The sequence below is a fragment of the Centropristis striata genome, chromosome 1, assembly GCF_030273125.1.
Source record: "Centropristis striata isolate RG_2023a ecotype Rhode Island chromosome 1, C.striata_1.0, whole genome shotgun sequence".
Classification (NCBI taxonomy): Eukaryota; Metazoa; Chordata; class Actinopteri; order Perciformes; family Serranidae; genus Centropristis; species Centropristis striata.
In genome coordinates, this window is record NC_081517.1 from 17782438 (window position 1) to 17805120 (window position 22683).

The 22683-nt window shown below is 39.9% G+C and overlaps 1 protein-coding gene across 1 annotated transcript; it reads left to right on the forward strand.

Annotated features, from left to right (window-relative positions):
• Window positions 1-6382: 6382 nt before the first annotated feature.
• LOC131968299 (homeobox protein unc-4 homolog) lies at window positions 6383-11898 on the forward strand. Its single transcript, XM_059329117.1, has 3 exons — window positions 6383-6909; window positions 7626-7801; window positions 10363-11898. The coding sequence occupies exons 1-3, from the start codon at window positions 6645-6647 to the stop codon at window positions 11524-11526; spliced, it is 1605 nt and encodes a 534-aa protein (XP_059185100.1). The 5' UTR covers window positions 6383-6644; the 3' UTR covers window positions 11527-11898.
• Window positions 11899-22683: the final 10785 nt, after the last annotated feature.

Sequence of the window (22683 nt, forward strand, 5' to 3'; positions counted from 1 at the left end):
TGAAGTTAACTTAAGATAACAAGTTAAGAGTCAAACAGGTGACGAGCAGCGGCCTCCTGGGTCAAAGTGATCAGTATTTACGGTATCTGCTTTGCCTCAGTTACTGCTTTGGTCCTGTTGTTCCCCTCCTTGAAACTTCCAACAACGGGACATAAAACCACTTCTTACAACAACGGGATGTGAACCCGACCTCCAGGTTTGAAGTCCATGGTTTGTTGGTCCCATCCACTGACCATCCTGCCCACCCAATGGCCAAGCTACACATCTTTTAACATCATCACTGGCCAAAAAACTGCTGCTGATGAACATATCTATATGGTTTCCAAATACGTTTGAACAGTAGCGCCCCCTTCAGGTTGTTCAATCATCGCCATTGTATATTTCATCCCAGGATGACTGCAGATTCAGAACAAGGATTTGATGCATTACTCTGTACTGGAGTATTGTGAACATAAGGCATGGGCCAGACATTAGAACAGTCTTTTTTTGTGCTTAAGTGTGGGGTTTGGTTGTGTTGTCTGCACAGAGAGATGAGAGAGGAGAGGAAGGCTGGAGGCAAGACAGCCGAACCCTTGCTTGTGTGTGAGTCGCCCATCTTATTATCAAATTAATTAAAGCTAACATCTGACAATGTCACTCGTGCCCGGCAAAAAAGGAGGAGGAAGGAAGAAAAGCAAATTTAAATGCTGCGGTCTCTCAGGACCTCATGTCAAGGGCTGCTTTTCATCGAGCACTGCATGTGTTTGGCTCGCTCAGCCACTGGGAAAGTGGAGGGAGGGGGGCTTTTTAAAAAAAAGAAAAGAAAAAAAAGAGCTTTTATAAGCAAATGACAAGAAGGCGTTGGATTTTGATGTTCAAAAATGGCAGAAGGAAAATAAATACACATCAGAAAGAGCAGCAAAGAAATAAAAAGGGGGATGGAGAGAGCAGAAGGGAGATATAGAGACGGGTTGACATCAAAAGCGCCTCTCAAGCCGTTCAAAGTTGCACTGAGATTGGGGAAAGGGGGTTTATAACAGCCCGACAACCAGCCAACATTAAAGAGTCCATTTAAAAACTAGACATTGAAATGCAGAAAGCTGCTCGCGTGTGGACTCGGGGTCAAGTAACGGAGGGATTATATGGTTCTTCATAATAATATTAATTAAACAATTTACATGCTAATAAGGTAACAATTATCGGAGCTTCTGGTGAAAGATTCAGGTTATTACAACACGCCAATCCCAGGGCTACGGGTCACAGGCAGAACAGCAGAGAGAAATCTCAACTCAAATTAACATTCTGTCAGCTCCAGAAATTGGATAAATAAAGTCGAATTAATTCACAGTAATGGAAGAGGGAGGGGGAGGCACTTATTCAACCAGCTCTGATTACCATTCAGTATTCACCAGCACGCGGGTGGCTTTCTGTCAAGAAATTTAACACAAAATGAAGCAGTCACCGCCTCGGGCAAGATTTGGCCCCTGCGACACCGTTTACAATTTATATGTATAATCTTTCTCTCCCTCTCTCCCTCCCTCCCTCCATCCATCGCTTCCCCAAAGATGTCCACCTGGACACCCAGTTGCTCCTGGCCTGTGCCATGATTGTAAATTTCAAAACCTTTCATTTTCCAATGCACACTTCAATTCGAGCACCATTTCCCCTGCATTAGACAAGACCCTTAACTCAATAGGATAACTTGAAATTTTAATTGCATTAATCTTCTTTTTTTTTTTCAAACCTCCACCAGACAGACACCACGTATTGCTGAAAATTTCTACATGTTGTGTTCAGTTTTGCTCAAAAAATGTCTTTGTTGGTTATACAGACATTCATGGTCTCAAGAGAATAAACTCTAATGCCTTAGGTGAACCCTGTGCTTTTTTGTGCATTAACCACTGCTAAAATGTCTCCACTATTAGAAGGATGAAATGTGTGTGTCCCCCACTGGATAAACCGTCTGATAATCCCCAAACATTTCATCTGTCACTATCATCAGGTCAAATTTTAAATCTACCCAATACTCTTTTGTCACCAAATACTTTGATTTTTAAAATCTAAATTAAGATGGTGAATATGCTAAACATAATACCTGTTTAACATCAGCACGTTGGCATGAAATGTTACTTAACTCAAAGCACTACTGTGCCTCTAGGTACAAGCTAACAGACGCTTAAAGTGGAGATACACCCATTCATTTTCTATGGCGAGCAGGAGATCCAGCTGCATGTTGCATTATGGAAACAGCTTGGCAAGTTGACTGACCATACGCTGCATCTGAATTTGCATAATCATGACTCAAGGCAAACTAGGCCCCAGTGATCAAATATGAATTAAATTTTCATTACTGCATTGTCTAGATCTCGCCCCAAATGTTTTCAGAAACATATTTTAATGACTGTTTAGCTGTAAAATCAGAATGTTTGTGACTTGGCCGCCATGCTGAAAAACAGTCTAGCTACAACCGAACACTGACCACGGAATGGGGTAAACTGGACCGTCTTGGGTCCTGGCACATCTTTCTGATTGTTTGTTGGGTTTAGTGTATTACCACCATTACAGAGCGCTTTCTATGCATTTCATATTGCAAACAGGAAAAGCAGTTGGGAGTGGTGCAGCGAGTTTGGTGACTAGTAACGGTTTGATGCCGATCTGTATTTGCATGAAGTTAACTATCTCTCAACTTAATGCAAACGAGTCCATCCAGTGTAAAGTTAACTCACAAAACTTGCACCAATCTGTTAAACTAGGCATCGTCGTTCAAACATGAAACAAAATTAAGCAGTGGCATTGCCTATTTCTCGCCTCAAATGATTTCAAAATGTAGATTTTGGTGTAAATTTAGATGGAATAAGAGAGTTATGGTAGTCACGTAGAACCAGGGACCGCCCAACTGGCAGCACGTTTATCCAATCAGATGCATTCCACGATAGTGTCCAGAAGAGAATTAAAATTCCACCTACTTTTTCTGCAAGCAGCCAGTTGAGTGGAGCATCCTTCCTGGATCTGGTTAACATCTGCCATTATGCAGGAATTCTGCTTCTTGGAAGATGCATGTTAATGTCTCTGCAGACCTACACAGAAAGAGGTTTTATTGGTAACAATATGAGGTGCAGATGCATAGTTTGATTCCACTCATATCTGAGGTGGGTTTAAAAAAACAAAGATGCAAACAAACATAATTGTACTGCATACGAGTATAAAACTCGTAGACTACTCAAACCCAAATCTGAGTGATCCCCATGCATGTGCAGTCTGGAGAAGTATTTTTTTGCTACACAAGTGTTTTTCTTTAACTGAATAATAATAAAACAATAACAAATGTTCTATTAGTGCACAAAGTAATTTCAAGAGGAGCTGTAATGGTGTTTTTTCCATTTGAATCTTTTTAAGAACAAAGAAAAAGTAAAAAAAGCATTACCACTGAAAGTGCTCTTAGAAGAACCTGAACAGTAACTCAGTGGTATCTTTGGGTTTTTCCGTCCTGAGGGCCCACAGACACAGTACTTTTGTATCGGAGTGGACTCCGGGTCAATTTATTCAAATTATTAAACGCTATCTTTAAGGGTTCTTTAAACTGGCCCTTTTTTGCTCTTAGGTGTAATTTTGTGCCCTTTCCTGAGAGATTATTATGGAGAATAGTTTTTATTAGAGTGTCTATTTTAGGAGTCAGAGCAGGAAAAGACGTCCAAAGAAAGAAGTCCAATTTCATGCTTGTTCTGCTCGGTTTTTAAACCAACGAGCTGGTGGTTGAAGGGTTTCTTAAACTGTACATAGCGGAGCAATAATGGTGGTTGACTTAATACCACCAGGGCGCACTAACTCCATTAGCAGTGCTTGTGTTTCTCTATAGCGATTCGTTAGCCACTGAGAGCCTGTGCCATTTAGAGCTTTGTGTCCATTGTGTGGTTTATTCAAAGGAAAGGCACAACACTTAGAGGAACACTAACCTGAGTTCAGACAGTGTTAACCTCAAGGGCCGCTAATAAAGGTGGCAAATTGAGAAACTGATCGGATAACCACATAGAAACCACACCAGAGCCATGACTGAAAGTCTTTGTGGTTCCTGCTTAAATATCAGACCTATACGTCTACTCGAATGTACTTTTATTATTGTATAGGCCTATGTGTTAATAATATAACCATGAGTTGTTTAAGTTGCAAAGCTTTGATTGTTGTTCAGCACAGTGATTGAAATGCATGCACGTGCAGAATGAATGCCAGGTGACTAAGCATGCATTTATGGTGTGAATTCACACATACGTATATGCATCAGTCATGGCAGAATATATAGTAAATGTAAAGAGTCATATTCTGTGTGTTTTTTATTTATAGAAATCAAACACTGTGGGCAGTATTTTCTGCATAAATTACTTTTCATTTTGATTAAGTGAGATGTTCTTTTACTTGTTAATCTTCTATTTTTCTGTCTTAATGACATAATGACCATAATATAAAAAGGTTAAAGAAGTTGCATATAATAAAACGTGTATCTCTCAACACGAAAACATTTATATCCTGTATGTAAAGATCTGAAATAAGTCGAAACTTTATGCAGTGAGCAGTGAATTTTACTCTGGGGGTCAAGAGATTAGAGCTGAATCTAAGTGGACGTCCATTTGTTTTGGGTTTCTTAGGTCATATCTGTGATTTAAAATTCATTCTTAGCCTTAAAAACATAAAACAATCTCTCCTCAAGGTCCTGAGTGAAGCTTCACATGATCTTCATCAGCATATGGAGTTTGCCCAGTTGTCATGTGATGTTAATTAAAGCTCCAGAGAAGCTACTCAGCGGAGTTTGAGGTGAGGTTGTTATTTCAAAATAAATTATTATATTTTAAACATTTAATAGCTTATAAATGCTATGTGTTGGAAAAAGTTTATCCTTTTTCTCACGTAGTCGATTAATCAACTAATTGGTCATTTTGGTCTCAGTCGACTAACATTTTTTTTAGTCCATTAGTCATTTTTTAATGCCTTTTTTGATGATGAATGACTTGAATGAATTGCCTAGCAGGGGTGGACTCAGGCTGTCTGAGAGGCTGGGGTGGAAAAATTAAAAAGAGGCACCAGCATGTAAAAAGTATTGTAGTATGTAGGCTAGATTATATGGCACTGCATCACATCTTGTTATTTTGTGACCTTAGAGGACACTACATCAAGTTTTCTCTACTAGACAGGAACTCTAGGGGGCACATGATCATACTTCATTCTCCGTGGGGGGTTCCAGGTCACTTGCAGCATTTTTTTACCCCTCTCCTGAGCCCACCAGTGTTACCAGGAAACCTTTAAACATATATTTGTTAAATGGCAACAACGTTTAAAGTAGTGCTCTTTGTGGAGAAACTCAGTTTTACAGATCTGTCGATTAAATCAACTAATTCATGAGTGATAATGGATTACGAATTTCTTGTGTTTTTAAAAGTAGCCTACTGTATTATCACTATTAGGCTAATTAAAACATAAAGAGCACCCTAAAGCATCTTGGAGTGCTTTATTTATTAATTTTTACAAAGCCTTGTTTGAGGAAAAACAGCAAAAATGCATTAGAGACAAAGTATTCCTGTCCAAACAATAGATGTAAGGGTTAAAAACCATAACAAAAAAACCGTATGGTTAAACTCGTGCAAACTGCATGTTAAGAGTGATTGGAGCCTGCATGTTCCGGTATTGGATTCTTGGAATCGTCACATCATGTAGGCTACAACACACTTAGTTCGTCATTTACAACTAAAGATCGGTGTAAGCTGTTCAGGTGAAAAATCGAGATAATGATGCGGAGTTTGGTTTTGGTCGGACGGCTGTGTGTGTGTGTGTGTGTGTGTGTGTGTGTGTGTAGGTGGGTGTGCCTGTAAGATGGAGAGAGGCTTGTAGTTTAAAATGCGATGTGACAGCTCAGGAAAAGGGGGGTGATAAAGGCGCTGTTATTGGATCAATCTGGCCCTGAATGCCCCTGTAAAACACTTACACACATACACACGGTGCGGGAGCGCGCGCACGCTTACGCACGAGTGAGAAGAGAGGAGACGAGTAAAAAAGGAAAGATTCATTCTTAAAGTTAGAAGGCAATTTTCTCATAATAAATATAAATATATTCGTGGGAATTTAATGGAGTCGGCCTATCAATCACTTGGCCACATCCACGCGCCAGCTTAGCCTCGTCCTCATTGTTTTGACAGGGCTGAATTAAAGGAGCGCGCCAGGTGTAATTAGCGATCGATCCGGGAAAAAAAGGGAAGAAAAAAATAAAAGCTCTCTCTCTTTCTCTTTTTTTCCTCGTGCTCTGCCTTCCGTTACTCCATTAACCGCGTCTCTGACGTCACACAGCGATTAACGTTTCTTATTGGTCCCGCGAGCAGATGGAGGAGTCCTAATGAGCTGGCTCTCGGAGAGAAGGAGCAGGGTTGACATCTCGGCTGGACCGTAAACGTGAAATACCTCGAATAGCCCCGGTCTCCGCCGCTTCACTACAGACCGTGTGCCGCGGGAGACGGTCTGCCTGCCCGGGTTCCCGTTCTCTCCCCCCTTCGCCGTCACCTCCTCTTCCTCCTCGCCGCTTTCCTTCTCCTCTCCCTGACTTTTTTTGTTTTTTTTGACTGCATGTTCAGCCACACTGCCTCCCTCTGCATCTTCACTTCGGCCCCGCCGCAGCTCGGGCGAGCATGGACAGTCGGGTACTCGAGCATCCTCACGCCCAGTTCGGAGGCTCCTTGGGCGGGCTGGTGGGCTTCCCGTACGCGCTCGGTCCCCATCACCATCACCACCACCATCACCAGCACCTCTACGAGTTCGCCAACGGACACCAGCTGCAGTCCACAGCCGCCGTCCCCTTCTCGATAGACGGATTACTTAACGGCTCCTGCTCGGCCTCAGTGGTCAGCTCCAACCCGCTGCTGTCGCCCGACAGCCAGCAGTTCAAACACTCAGGTAGGCCTGGCTCTTTTTCTCTCATCGCTCATTAACAACAATGCAATCTAACAGGAACTGTAATAAATGTAAGTGGCTTGTGTTATAGCCAAATATTAATTTTTTTTGTACACTTTGAAGCGAAATCAAATATTTTTTTAGCCTCCGAGGGCAGATTTTGATCCAAATAGTTGGTCTGCAGAAAAAAAATGTATATTTAAAAGTTTTGCAGCTTGGCGAATTTAAAAAAACATTTAAAAAGTTTATGTGCAGCCACGTTTTTAATAACTTAACGTAAAAACTGCACTGGATTTTAAAATAAAGGCAACAATTTGTCATAATCTCGATTAAATTGATTTTTTGCGGCAAATTATTGGGTTTTACATGGCCAAAATGTCAAATTATGGAATTGCCTGGAATGCTTGAAAAAAAGATATGTATATAGCCTATTAAATAGCATTATAGGTGTTTAATATAGGCTCGATCTTTTGACATGATTTATCAGAGTTATCAGGCGACAAAATGTTTAAAAAGAAAGGTGTGAAAGTGGTCAGTTTTACACTGAACTGATGCTTTACTGTACAAGTAAAACCCACCATGACAGTCCCTCTCTCTCCACTCTCTCTCTCTCACGCACACGCACGCACGCACACACACACACACACACACACACATACACTCATCAACACACACATATAAACACACATGTACAAACACACAAACGTCGACCACTGCAGATTCTGGGGACCCGGATAAGGACAGTCCCGGTTGTAAACGGAGACGCACGAGGACGAACTTCACCGGGTGGCAGCTGGAGGAGCTGGAGAAGGCTTTCAACGAGAGTCACTATCCGGATGTGTTCATGCGGGAGGCGCTGGCGCTCAGGCTTGACCTCGTGGAGTCCAGGGTACAGGTAAAGACACGAGGAAATTAGTCAGATACTTTTGGGAAGCATCCCTTAATTTGTTGAGTTGATGGAGGAAAACACTTTTGAGTTAGTAGTAGTATTTTTAAAATACGTTTCAATCTTAATTCCATATCAAAATCTGTAAAACAAAGAAAATGTGAGAGGGGCGTTTGTTTAGTGAAGGCCTGCCCCATACGGAGATAGCTATTTGTCAATTATCAAAGCATCAATAAAGGGTCTCCTTTGAATTATGCATGGAGGTAACCTATTGATTTATGGGTTAATAAAAACAAGCCTATTTACTGAGCAAACCAAGGGGTGAAAATGGTAACTAGTATTCTCCCTGTACCTTCATATATATATATATATTTATATTTATATTATTGTTATTATCCAACAGTTAATTCACAATAATACCTTTAATATTTTTGTTTACATTTTTAGATTATCCAATTTGAGGTTTAATATATCCAGATAATTTTTTAATCCCATTATTAGTATTATTATTACTTTTTTATTATTATTATTATAAAGACAAAATATATACATTAATAGTTAAATCCATTATAATATTAAGATAATGCAATTTTGTAGTGGTTGTAATAGTAATAACATTATTTATATAATTCAACAAACAATAGCAACCTACCCTTTTAATAATGATAATAAGCATAATAATTATAATTGCTATTTAACACTATGCAGGAGCTTAAGTGGATGTCTTTTTGAGCACTAAAATAAAAAAAACAATTTTGTGGTGACGCCACCATATTCCACATTTCACCATTAGATGTATTTTTTCATTAAAATTTAATTTATTTAATTAAGCCTAGTACAGCCTAATAATAATAATAATAATAATAATAATAATAATAATGCTAGACAGACATATAGGTTAGGTAGGCAGCCTATTATTTGCTCAGCATGTAGAAGCTGTGTATCCATTTATGATATTCTATGTAATTTAACGTATATTCATGTTTTCTGAGTGAGCCACATGCCATTCGCATGCACGGTTGGATCGAGTAAAAGCGGGACAGAAGCAGAGCTCTCCGTTTCTGTATGTTGTTTGGGGATTTCGCTCCTAAACCTCAGATTATTGTTCCCTCAAGCTGCTTAGCGCTCCTTTATCACCAGGTTTGCGGGGGAAAGATATAACCAACATTAACAATTCATAAGAAGCGCCATTGTCGCACATGATGTTGGTGTCCCGTCATTATTATGCAATGTTCGCGGATCCTACTTCTGCATGCTAAACTCCTGGCGTTATCAGCGCCGAACATACGGCCCTGAGCGCGCCCAGAGGCCGGGCAGTGAGAGCTCTCCGGCGGGGGAAGCTCCCTCTCTTGGCTCGGTGCAGTGGGAGGAGAGCCGGGGATTGCCGTGCAAGTGTTAAGCCCTGTCTGAGCGCAGGGCCGGGTGTGAAAGAACATAGACGGGATATGGCTGATTTAGCCACGCTAAAATTAAATGTAATTGGCGGAGTTACCTATTACACAGACTCATTGGTAATTAACACCGGCACATCTGTGCATCTGCTGGTCCACCGCTGTGACCTATTAACCTAATGTACTCTTTAGACGTTTAGAGCTGCGGTAAACAAAGACACAGACAGCGTGCAGGCAGGCAGAGGAACAATGATTTCACTTGTTTCAGGGCTTTGTGGAATTTGTTTGGATTTGGAGGCAATATGGTTTTGTCTTTACCATCTGATAACCACTCTGACACTGATTTGTCATGGCAGGTGTGAGGTCTGTTGTTGTCTAAACACCCAGCAGAAGTGACATTTTGTGTGTAGTTAAGTGTGTTAGTTTTCTTGAGGGGAATAAATTATTAGGAGCATAGTATTACAAGAAAATTACCTCAAAAGACACAAACTCAAAAATGATCATATATTTTAATAGAATCATTTCTGACGTGGTTGTCAATAAGTGAATATTATAGCAAGTATTTATTGCAGGATATAGGATTGTATTGCATCAGATTTTGGAGGTGTTTGTGTTGATATTGTGCAGAATTACAAGTCCAGCCTGGAGTAAATTAATGCTTTGGTTTTTGTGTAATTTTGCTGCCTCATCTAATAGTGAAGCTAATAATTATGTTCAAGTCAATTAATTGACCCATTTTTTTATGATTATTACATCTGTAAAATAAAATAATAATTCCACAGAGCAATGTCTTCAGTTTGCATTTTCTTGTCCAACCAAAAACACAAAAATATTTAATTTTTAACTTATATAAACCAGAAAACAAAAAAAACATAAATTATATAAGAGAAGAAACTCTGCCATTTGCCTTAATAAACGACTTAAATGATTAATTGATTATTAAAATTAGTGGCAATTCATTATCTGTTAATGGACTGATCCATTTATCAATTTATTTCAGCACTAGTCCCCCCCAAAGATGCTAACATAAATCAAACTGAATCTTCTGAATCAATATGACAGCAACAACATTGACAGATGTGGATATGAACAGAAACTACTTTCAAGCACAACATCAGATCATGTTTCAGTTTCCTAACTGTGTCTATTTCATGTTTGTGTGTGTGTGTGTGTGCATAGGTTTGGTTCCAGAACCGACGTGCTAAGTGGAGAAAAAAGGAGAACACAAAGAAAGGGCCGGGGCGGCCTGCACACAACTCCCACCCGACCACGTGCAGCGGCGAGCCCATGGACCCCGAGGAGATCGCACGCAGGGACCGAGAGCGGGCCGAGAAGAAGAAACGGAAGCAGGAGAGGAAGCTGCTGAAGTCACAGAACAAACTTCTCGCAGGTGACAGCTTCCACACACCTGGGGGTTCGGAGAGCGACAGCGGGGTCTCCCAGTTCACCGACAGCGAGCAGCAGTCTTCGAGCGTTAATGGGACTATTCACATTGAACTGCCAGCATCAAAGGGTGCAGGAGGACACCAAACTGAATCCAGCTGTGACCAAACACGACACGACTTCAGCCAACTACAAAACCACCCAAACCAAAGAACCACAGGAGAACCGGAGCAGGTTTCTCCAGGCAGCACGCACAGCTCCAGTCCTGGAGGCCCGAGGTCCTCCGCCCTGCAGAAACGAAACCCTTTCAGCGTGGAGAGTCTCCTCTCTGACGCCACGCCACGACGGAAATCTCAGCTGGACTTCCCCTCGCTGCCCAGTCAGAGGACACTGGTGGGTAAAGGTCACTTCTTGCTTTACCCCATTACCCATCAGCCCTTGGGCTTTCTAGTGCCCCAAACAGCCCTAAAGGCCTCACCGTGTCAGGACAGCAGCATTAACAGGCTCAGCCTGGGACAGAGGTGTGTGCCAAGTGAGGGGAGCCCTGCTCCCACTGACCTCTCCAGCTTTGTCACTAAGCCTCTAAACTCGGATCATATGGAGAATAACACGCAGCATCACCACAATCACATTAGCAATAGAGTGGATGGAACAGACGGGGAGGAGTGTGGTGGTGACTGCAGCAATGGAAGATTCCCTGTTTCTCCTCCATCACACAGTGTGTCTCAGACGGCTGCGGCCAGGCTGAGCTCCACACAGTCCAGTGACAATGGCGAGGAGAGGAGTTTGAAAGTTCTAACGGAGGCGGCGACCAACGGCTGCCAAGCTGCCGAGCTGTGTGCTAAAGAGAAGGCTGTAAGAGAGGAGCGAGCGTCTCCAGACCTCTCCGAGTGTCTCAAGGCAAACACAGACTGTCAAGAAACACCCGGAACAGATGGAGAGGATGTCGATATGGACTAACACTTGCAAGGAGCAAACATAAACAAAGGACCAGGAACACCGCTCAGACTATTCAAACATTCCCAAAGCTCTGCTGAGACACTCGAAAACATATCAGGAATCAGGAGACTTAATTCTCATCTATTTTTTAATCATGATGTGTGATCAATCCAGATGGCCCCCAAAAAGCTGTGGCTGTCCTCATATTCAGGCTTTAGTCCTAAACACCTTTAGAAGCAGGTTCTTTTTCTCTTTTTTGGTGACCAACTTGTAACAAAAACTAGGCTACAATAAACATCTTACACACAACAAAAATCCTCAGATATTGTAAAAACGAGAAAATGATATTTATATGTAAACATTTTGATAAATAAAGTTATTGTTTAAATTGAATCACTGTGTTTCTAGGGCCATATGAAGGGGGGAAAGGTAAAGAGAGGGGGAGGCTGCTGTTGTGTGGCAGAACCTTGGATCATGGCGGCTGGAGTTTTGTCATGTTACAGCAGATAAATCCCCCTTTTTCTCTGTGTAGTGAGCCGGAGCTGGGGCTCAAGTCCGTCTGGCTGTTTGTATTTATTGCTTTAACAAATTTATTCATTTGAAAGGCCGAGCTGGAATGAGGTTAGTGGCCGCGGGCTATAGGACCCTGCGCCTCCTGCTGAGTTTTGATATGAAAGTAATTATTTTCCCACTGGCTGCCGCGGGTCTCGAGGCAGTTTTTTTTCCTCCTTTCAGCCCAAAGGGTTATTAGACATTACCGATTTCTAGTGATATGGAATCACATAAACTTCCTACAATAATAGAATTAGCATGAAAGGCAGGGGTGTCAAATTGAAATGGGAAAATAATAGCCGCGCCAGCTGCATCATGGATGTGTGCGTGTTTGCAGGCGTGCGCGTGTGTGCGTGAGTGCGCATAGTCTATTGAGCGCGAGGAGGAGGAGGAGATGGTGGTAGATTCGTGGGGCGGAATTTTCATGAGCTGCCGCGGTTGTCAGACGGCCCTTGTAGTCGGCTATATTAAGATAGATGTTCGATGATATCCCTCATTGTTCTGTCGCTTATATTGATGTTGCTGCGTTATCGCCCTATTGATCATGTGTCGCACATAATAGGACAGGCGCGCGCCCGCCTGCCTGCGCCTTTTTACAAAAGCGCCTGGGCCCCTCGTCATTTGTTCTAATAGGACTGCGAGTCCCTCGGGGGGGGAGACAGATAAAGATATAGGAGAGGGAGAGAGAGAAGGCGAGTGATGTGCCAGGCGTGCATTAATAATTTTTTGACCAATTGTTGGCTCCCAAAAAAGTAAGATGGAAGAAAAGTGAAGAATGGATGAATTATAAGATATTTAAAGGGAAAGAAAAGATGCTCCTGGGGGTCGTCCAGGTGGCTTGTGGACACAGGTTCGAATCCTGCATGTCCCTCTTCCTACCACTATCAAATAAAGCTGGAAAGGGCCCAAAATAATCTTATAAAGAGAGAGAGAGAGAGAGAGAGAGAGAGAGAGAGAGAGATCCTCCTAAATGTTCAGGTGTGTGCACACGTGCACGCGCGTGCCAGTTTAGGAAAGAGTGTGTTTAGCTTATGAAGTGTAAACGCCACCAATTCCCTGGCAACTGAAATCCCAATTATTAAAACCATTAATTCTGGCGAGCCGTTGCGCGGAGGAGCCGTGTTGACAGCCCGGCTAAATATCCCTGATCCCTCCCGGTCACCTCGCCTTTATTTGCAAATAAATTGAGGGGGATCCGAGGGACAGAGCTTTACTTTGCTGCGCCGACCTAAAATGAATTTCCGTGCCTGAGTCCCTTTAATAATATTTACATAATTTTCGCTCAGTGACTCTGCTATTTGCGCTGTAGGAAGCGGGGGGCTTATAGGAAAATAATTAGACAAGAGGACGAAGGAGGGAGCGAGAGTGAAAAACAGCAGGAGGAGGATGGGTTAAGACCGGAGCTGAACACTAAATTCCCAGACAGCTAAAATCAATGAAAGTAATAACCCTATTATTTAATTCATAAGGACATTATTTTCCCATAAGGCCTCAGGAAACGTCCCCTTCGACCGAAACAATCACATTAAATCGTTCATTCCGCGTGTGCTGTGTGAAATTTCTATTTTATTCTTTCTTTTTCTCCCGTCGTTTTTTTGGGAGGGGGAAACGCTTTATTATAATCGGTTAGTTTCAAGAGTGCGATTAATTAGAAAATATAGGTCTGATCTCCCTTCAGCAAGGCCTTTATATTATGTGTGTGTGTACTGTGAGTGTGTGTGTGGAGACATAACGAGCCCATAATATGCACCTTTGTTACAGATTATGGACAAATTTCACAAATTATTAAAAAATAAACTATAAAAAAAAGCGTTTTATTTTACTGTGAAACAACTTTGGACATATGATAGGCCTCCACACTATTAAAGGCAACAGTTCTGATCATTCACAACCACCATTAGGATCCACCCAGCATGTGATTGTGCTATATTTTCAAATATCTCACATATCTACAGTACATGTGTGCTTTATTAAAGGCCTTATAATGAGTAAAGTGCAGTAGGACCATCTTATTCCCCCTAAACTGCATGTTAAGGGTAAAAATATAACAGAAACCAACTTTCATGAAGCCATCATATAATTCCAGCTGCTTTTATACATTTTTTCTTGTATTTTTTGTTTTCAAAAAGATAAGAAAGGCTGCAATCTACATGTAAAAACAATAAAAAAATATATATATAACTTTTTGTGTTAATAGTGGGAAAGAAAAGGCCAGTGCGTCTGTTTAAAATAAAAAAATACAATCTGTTTGATCAGGTAGTGATTCAAATTTCAAGTCCAGCTATCCATCTATCAATAACCCTGTAAACATGGACTAAACTCTGAATGAAAGTGGGTGAGAGAGGGAGAGAGAGAGAGAGAGAGAGAGATGTTTTGGTGGCACCGACACAAACGACCAATCGATCACGCGGGGCTGGGACCGGACAGGCCCTCCCGCTGTGTCCGTGCCGCTCATGCATCACACTTTATGAATTCAATTTCAACCGGGAGAAATTTTCAATTTGAACGCGCGATCATTACGGCGTGGGGGGATAGCGTAAATTGTTTTTGCTCTATTATGCATTCGGACGCCATCATTTTTCTTTCTAATTACCGAGGTGTCAGTGCGGCCTGTCACCCGGGCGCTGATTTTCAATTTAACTGATCATCATACATTCATTTTCCCATTTGATAAATCTGCTATCTAGACGCGCCCGCCATGCCCGGAATATTAAGCGGCGCCGGGGCGCGGTAATAGGGGGATGTGTATGCGGCAATGAGCGCGGATCAGCCAGCTAATTTAGCACCTTCCACATTCCCCGTCTCCATCCCCCCATTTCCAATTCTCAAGAGGAGGCAAGAGAGAAAAAAACAGAAGAGGAGAGAGTCCAATGCCTGCCTATAACCTCCAAGAGCGAAGAAGAAAACCCCTAAGGTTAGAAAGAATCACAGAAATAATGTCAGAGAAGAAGAGAAAGTCCTCCAATCTGACGCAATTTAGAAGCAGGATTAATTAACGCTAATTGAGTTCTTCAATACGTGTTATTTTTATTTAATAGAAACAAATTTGCACAATTAATTATCGACGTAATTTCAAGAAGCTATTATAACCCCCTCCTCCACCTCCTCCCTGGCTCTCCATCACCTCCCTCGCTCCGACACGGAGTAAATTAGCAGCTTTTGTCATTAGGGTTTAGGCGTCTTTGATCCGGACTGGATGGGCCTGCAGCCAACAGCAGACAGCCAGGACCCTCTGTTAGACCCATTTGATTTACTGATTTATATTAGACCTACACTGTAAAAAAGAAAGAAAAAATAAGTTATTTTACAGAAATTTACTGCATTATTTTACAGGGTTTCTTGTTTCTCTACATGAAGTGCAAATGCCATTTTTTTAAAAAGTAAATGAATAGGCAAAAATTATTTTATTACAAATATTAGCCATACAGGATTTACTGGATTATTTACAGTGAACTCTTCTGAACTTTATGTGGGGGTTTTGTTACAGTAAAACTTCAAAAAAACTTTAAAACTTAAAAATAGTTTTTAAAAAAGTCTGGCCACAAAAGTTGCCAAAGTCTTACAATCAGATTAAAATAAAAATAAAAACCTTGAGTAATTCTGCGTATATATTTTTTTATTACAGCTATTTTCTGTCGTATTTTTAAATAAATTATCTGTCAAACAACTTATGGTTGTTTACTGTTATTTGACAATAAGTGTTTCGCAACTTTTGCTGCGAGACTTTACTGTTTTATTCTTACAACTTTGTTTTTACAGTCTACACCCCGGAGTCCTTTAGAGAAAATAGACTTGGTTCATTCATAAACATTCATGATATTAAAGTTATTTCTAGTTGATTATGGCAGGTCTGTGGCGCAAAAACTCATAAAACAGATCAAAACAGGTTTATTCTATCTTATTTATTGCTGTTGTTCAAAAAGACCAGACCTAAAAAGAAATAAAAATGTGATTTGACAAAAGACTCAATGTCCACTTACTAGCATGCTTTTCATGATTAAAATTATGTAGCTTTGTTTTTGAAGCATGTCATATTAAGTTATCGGTTTCATTCATCGCTGATCAGAGAACTGTGAGATGTTGATAAAAGCTGCAGAAAAGTGGACATAAGTTTAGATTTTTCTATCAATTTCTATTTCCAGTGTCAAGAAGACTGAAATGAAATCAAACATTTATGTTAAATCACTTAGCCCTCCATTGGATTTATTTATAGACCAAAAGCACTAAACTTTTTCAAATCAATTTACACGTCCAAGACATTAAAGAGAATCTTAATTGAGTCAAACTTAATTAGTTATTAAATTAAAGTTAATTAGAAGTATAAGAGAACTTATGAGTTAAATACTTTAACAGCCAAACTTCAGAGCTTCATGATTTTCTCTTTTACAGACTGTATCTGGTTTATTTTTAATCCTAATGTTCTGTGTGGTCTCCTGGAGAAGTTTTATTTTTCATTATATGATACTTAATGACTTTTCTTAATTTTTATAAGAATTGCTTATAAACATGAATTTAACTGGCAGTCACCTGGAGAAATGTGTGTTTGGGGTGTTAGAGACTCCAGTTGTGAGAGGATTTTCAGCTCTATAATTGGTGTTGACAGTATTTTTAAGCAACTCTTCCCCTCCAAAATCCTAAATAAGTCTATTTGAATTTGTATTATTGGAGCCTTATAACTGTTTCAAAGGGAGTTAAGTCTCTCTTGAGTCTAAAAAAAAGTAATTAAGTCATAAAAAAACACACAGTACATTTCATTGTCTGTGAATGAAAGGCTTTTTAGTCAAATAAAACACAAATATATATTTAGTCATGTTTATTTAATGCTATTGGGACAGTATAAGTATTATACCATGCAGCATTTATAGCCTACACTAATTTGAAATGCCCTTCCTTATATATAGCCCATATAACATATAATGCATAAAGTCTTCCCTTATTTGGTGCAATAACAATGCATTATGGTCATTTTTGCCTGTATTGATTTTATGTGCAAGTTCAGTTTGTGGTGAAGCAAAAGAAGGGGGAACCACTTCTGTCTTTGCTACATATTGGGTTTTAAAAGGGACAGAATAAAATATACATATGTTTGATTTTACAGCTATTATTAATTTTACATGAACAGTTACCCCAAAAAGTGAGGAAGCAAACACCAGGTGTATTTTCTTAATTTTATCATTATTTTTTTTAAATCTTAAAAGCCCCCTTAGGTGTTTGTAGATGCTGACTGAGACACACACGTCCCAATAAGCTCACCTTGTTTAAATGCCAATAAATACAGTCAGAAGCAGTATATATATATATATATATATATATAGTATATATATATATATGTGTGTGTGTGTGTGTGTGTGTGTGTGTGTGTGTGTGTGTGTGTACATGGATTTCCTACATAGTGAGGACCAGTAAACATTTTCAACCTACATTTGTGAGGACATTTTTGCAAAGTAAGGACATTTTGGTCGGTCCTCATTTTTCAAAGGCCTGTTTGTGGGTTAAGACTTTTGTTTTAAAGTTCAGGTTACATTTAGGCTTAGGTTCTGGTTAGGGTAAGTATTGGGGTTAGGCATTTAGTTGTGATGGTTAGGGTTAGGTTAAGGTGCCAGAGAATGTCAATAAAGGGTCCTCACAAAGAAAGAAGTACAAGGGTGTGTGTGTGTGTGTGTGTGTGTGTGTGTGTGTGTGTGTTGCAGTGTAATGAACGTTTATGGGCACAAAGCAGCTTTGGTTTTGTCGTGCTCTTTGTTTCATTAGCCCAGTGGTTGTAATAAATGCCAACGAGCCAACGGGATAGATTTTAATTAAGTCAGTGAGAGATGAGTGGAGTGACACAGAAAGCGAGGCAGGGCGGGGAGATGGAAGTGGAGGGGGACAGCTTTTCAATAAATCGGTTCGCTCAGGGGTTAGTCGGTGATTTCCTCGGCAAAGTGTTGGGGCCGAGCAGGAGTCGCAGTAATTTGGTTGATAAATCAGCGGCGTTAGGGGCATGAAGCTTGCCGCTCGACCGGTTGGTTCTGCGTGTGATTTATGTGTTACCCGGGGGTCGTACACAAGCCCGTGACAGTCCAGGATGAATTAACCAGGAGCCTGCGCGCTCCTAATGAGCGGGTATTATTTTGCTCACACCCCTTCCTTTAAAAAAAAAGAAAAAGTGTGAAGAACGAGCCTGGCATACGACCCTCCTCCTACTCCTCTTCCTCTTCCTCTTCCTCACCCTAGCTCCCTCCTCCTCCTCCTCCACTGTGTGCCATCCCTGAGGTGTCACATTGATTCAGCATCAGAGAGTAAACACACACACACACACACACACACACACACACACACACGCACAAAGATAGTGTGTGTTATTTATCTACAATGTATGAGACAAATTGTTCAATAGAGGTCTGGCACCAACTGATTGGGGTTAACTGAAGCGTAGAAGTGACAGACACACATCCTGACAAAAGATTCAAACAAAACAATTTCATCACATATTGATTATCAATAACTAACCTGTAGCCTATTTTAAGCATTAAAAATGCTCCACACAGAGCAGTGATGGAGGACGTATTTAGATCATTTACTTGAGTAAAATAGCAACAACACACTGTATAAATACTCTGTTACTAGTAAAACTGTATTTAAAATAAGACTTAGAGGTAGAAAAACAAGTCATCAGCATACATGTTTAGAATCAAAATACAAAGTGCAGAAAATGTGATGTTCTCAAATGCTTAAATTAAAGCAGCAACAAGAGATTTTTACTGGTTATGAAACAGTCTGAATTTAATATTAATGCCTGTATATGATAAACATAAGGAAACGAGACCCTCAGCTAGAAAATCGGCATAATGCCCGTCAGAGGGCAAGACTCCCTGCATAGTGAGATTAAACGATTCGCAACAAGCAAAACAGAAGAGACTACGTTAACATTTTCACAGGAAGTGAGTAAAAAAAAAAAAAAAAGATAAATAAGCATGTAAAATGGAAATACTCAAGTTAGGCACAAGTATCATATTAACTGATGCAGGTGGTACTTTATATAGTGTTGGGCAGTTTAATCTATATCCAAACAGTGCAGCACATTGAAAACATAGCTGTCAAAAATACAGTGTATAGTGGGGTAAAAATTTAGGCCATATTTGATATATAGGGTGATTTATTGAACCCCAGTAAAAAAGTATTCAAATGCATAAAGAAAAACTTGTAGTAAAACAAAACCTAGTAGTCAACCAATGCTGACTCAGCTGTTTTTAGCCTATCTGCTTATTATTATTAATAATAATGGCCAATTTTTAGGTTAATGCTTTTTATGCAGCAGTATAAAAACAAGTCTTTTACTGCTAATGGCTTTAGGATGTGATCCTTAAAGAGCACAAAAGAAAAATAAGCCTTAAAATGACTCGTAGTTTTCAGAATGCTGCATGAAGGAAACTGCTGCATTCATGGAGACATTTATCATGATAGACAGGGTTATTTGCAATGCCACAAATAGTGTGTCTGAACCTCGAGGTGAGAGATTCAATGTCAAAGCAAGAGGGCAACCAAATATGGTGTTTTCCTGCAGCCTGGGACAAAATTATAAAGTCTTTTATTCATTTTCTACAGAAAATCACTGTATTTGTGCTTAAAATGTCAATTTCAGGTGTGATTATTGATGCTTTCCCATAGGACACCCTCTTAACATTGGATGTATCACATTATCTATAAATGAAATACAAAGTAAATTAATGTATAACTGGGGTAGGGAAGGAGAGGTGTGCATGTTTTATTGATCATTCTGAGTACAGTGTGGCGGTGCATCTCCCTGAAGTTGCACATTATACTAAAAGACCAATGACAACCTTTCATAATGACAAAGTTGGACGACAAAGTAATTAGCTTAGCTTTATCAATCTGCCAGTGTAGCTACTGGGTTGGTTTAGAGATTAGATGCTAATTATACAAGCATGACACTCACAAATAAGCACCTATGTGTTCCCTCTAACACTTCTATTTGGGGACTAATCATGCTCCATAAGTGGAACTACGGTTCCCTTAATTTAGGGGCCCTTGGGAGAGATAGCAAGAAAAAAAAAACTGTTTGCTGTGGGCTGCACCTTGAGCACCATTTATTTAGCCTATATTTGTTTATATTTTGTCAAATTGGCACCATTATAAGGATGCAGACTGAGCTATTAGCAGCACTGTTTGCAGTGTACCCATGAATGTACAGACAATGATCACTGGATTATTTTTGATACAAAAACCTTAAAAATGTGATGTTTTTGAATCAAGTTCTGGAAATAGAATGATTGTTTTTATGGTTTCAAAGCAGACTTTGTAGCCCTGATGAACATTAAAGATAATATCATTGGAAAGTAGAAGTCACATTGAATAAAACATTTTTTTAAAGTAACTGTGTTCAGATTTGACTAAAGTCAAATTTAAGTTATGACTAAGAATTTAGACGCAAATTGCAGCTGATGTCTCACGTCTCTCCCTGTTCAATTTTCTGCATTCCAGAGTTTGAAAACCTTCACTTTACAATAATTAAAGCCTCATTTTTTTATGTGTCATTATGTGGTTTTGCAATTCAGCTCACTGTTTGCTGCTAAACAAGAAAAAATACCAATCAAAGGTTGATTTTAGCAGATGGGGCCACGGTCCACATCAATCAACTAATGTTTCCATTAAATTAATAGTTCACATTCCTTTAAATCGGTCTTCAAACAACTATGGGTTGTTGTGCCCATTTTCTGCATTGAAATCGCGTAAGAAAGGATCTCTGTAGAGTATGGACATAAAGAAAAATCACAGGCACCAATAAATCTTACAATGTACAAATGGGCAAAAAAGACTCAAAATACATGTAAGATAGCCAGTAGCACCTGCATACATAAATATGAACAAAAACGATATATGGTATTGTAAGACTAAACCAAGCAGATAAACTCCTGTGCACCTGAGAAATTGATCTTTGAGGATGTCAAACCCTCCGCTCCCTGCTCACAAAGAGAAAGTCTTGCATGACATTTCCTTTGGAATCGTGAAACAGCATCATAAAGGCTGAGAAAAAGTGAACTTGTGTGTCCCTGTTGTTTATAGGGTCACAGTGAGCCAAACACATTATACGCCATGTGTTATCCGTTGTACCTACACAATGTGTATTAAACCGGCATGTGACCTTCTGTCACCCTGTAGACCTTTATAGTCCTACAACATTCATCCCTGTGAAATTTGGTTTGTGCAGCACCCCAGCTGCACTCTATCAGAGGAGTCTCTGCTGTGGCTCTCTGCACCAAGAAAACAGTATACTGTAGACAATGATATAGAGATGGATTGAGACATAGATGGAGGCTGTGGTCGAATAATCTTTTCCTAACCACTTATCCTCGACTGTGATGGAAAACGTCATAATGTCAAGAAAAAATGTGAAGGAGAATTCATGAGAACTAAAAACAGCTGCTATGTTAAGCCAATCCCACCACACTTACACAAGTCTACATATCAATTCAAATCAAATCAAATAGCCTTTATTGAGAGTGCCACTGCTTAAGGTGCATAATTAAAGTTATCATAAGAACAAAACAAACATGAGTAAAACATTACAAAATATGTTAGAACACTGAGCTAAAACAAGTACAAAAACAAGGACAAGGACATGTGATGTTAAAAATAAATAGAAAAATAAATAAATGTTCACTGAAAATGCTACAAAAGTTATAGACAAGGTAGATAGTATGTCTTTCACATATTAATTGTATTGCACATATCAGTTTTATTGCACATTTTTATAATTACAGTATGTGACGGTGGATGTAGTGACAAAACTAAATATCTAAATCAAAGAGTGTATTATATGCTGTGTTTCAGTCAAAGTTCGAGGTCGGAATTGATATTGAAATTTCTTACTTCTGACCTTAAAGTGTTCCAGGTGCACAATGCCAAATATAAACAAAAAATCATGTCAGACTGTGATAAACTGCAGTGCAGCCTCGTTGCAGGTTAGGGCTGGGCGATATGGACCAAAAGTCATATCCTTGGGTGCCTTTTAGCTTCCTTAGACTGACTATTATAAACCACAGCCAAAGATACAGACAGATATTTCTACTCATCAGAGACCACATCATCTGAAACTGTTTTCTTACCGCTCCATGGGAGGAAAATGTCAAAACTCCAGTAAAATGAAGGACAACTTTTCAGCTTGTGGCCCACATCAGGGTCAGCCTTACTGCTCCATTGTTGGCTTGTAGGACACATAAAATAGCAGAAAAGTGCATTAATTATATTTAGTGAATGGCTATTAAAGCACTTCCAGCCTTTTCATGAAACTGCCAGATGAATCACTGGCAATGTGTGTTGAAAAAATATGATTCATCGATAAAAAGTTTAAAAGGTACCAGAGTGGGTACATAAAAACTTTAGGAAGTAACTGCAAGTGTCAATGAGCATTAAATCGCAGAACCTGAAATATCATGTTGCCCACGCCAGTAATTGTGGGATGAGAACTCAATAATTCAACAATTTAAAAATCAGTTCACTTGAACCTGCAGCTGAACTCGACGCAGCAGTTAGAGAAGGCTCTGTGCTGTGGGCTGAGGCTGCAGAACATGGACATGGAGGTTTGTTTGAGCTTTGCAATATAATGTCAGATTTAAATGGACC

Excerpts from the sequence above, each read along its gene's own strand:
- LOC131968299 (XM_059329117.1), top strand. The coding sequence starts at position 6,645 with ATGGACAGTCGGGTACTCGAGCATCCTCACGCCCAGTTCGGAGGCTCC. Across the intron at positions 6,910-7,625 it reads CCAGCAGTTCAAACACTCAG|ATTCTGGGGACCCGGATAAG; the intron begins GTAGGCCTGGCT and ends CGACCACTGCAG. Across the intron at positions 7,802-10,362 it reads TCGTGGAGTCCAGGGTACAG|GTTTGGTTCCAGAACCGACG; the intron begins GTAAAGACACGA and ends GTGTGTGCATAG.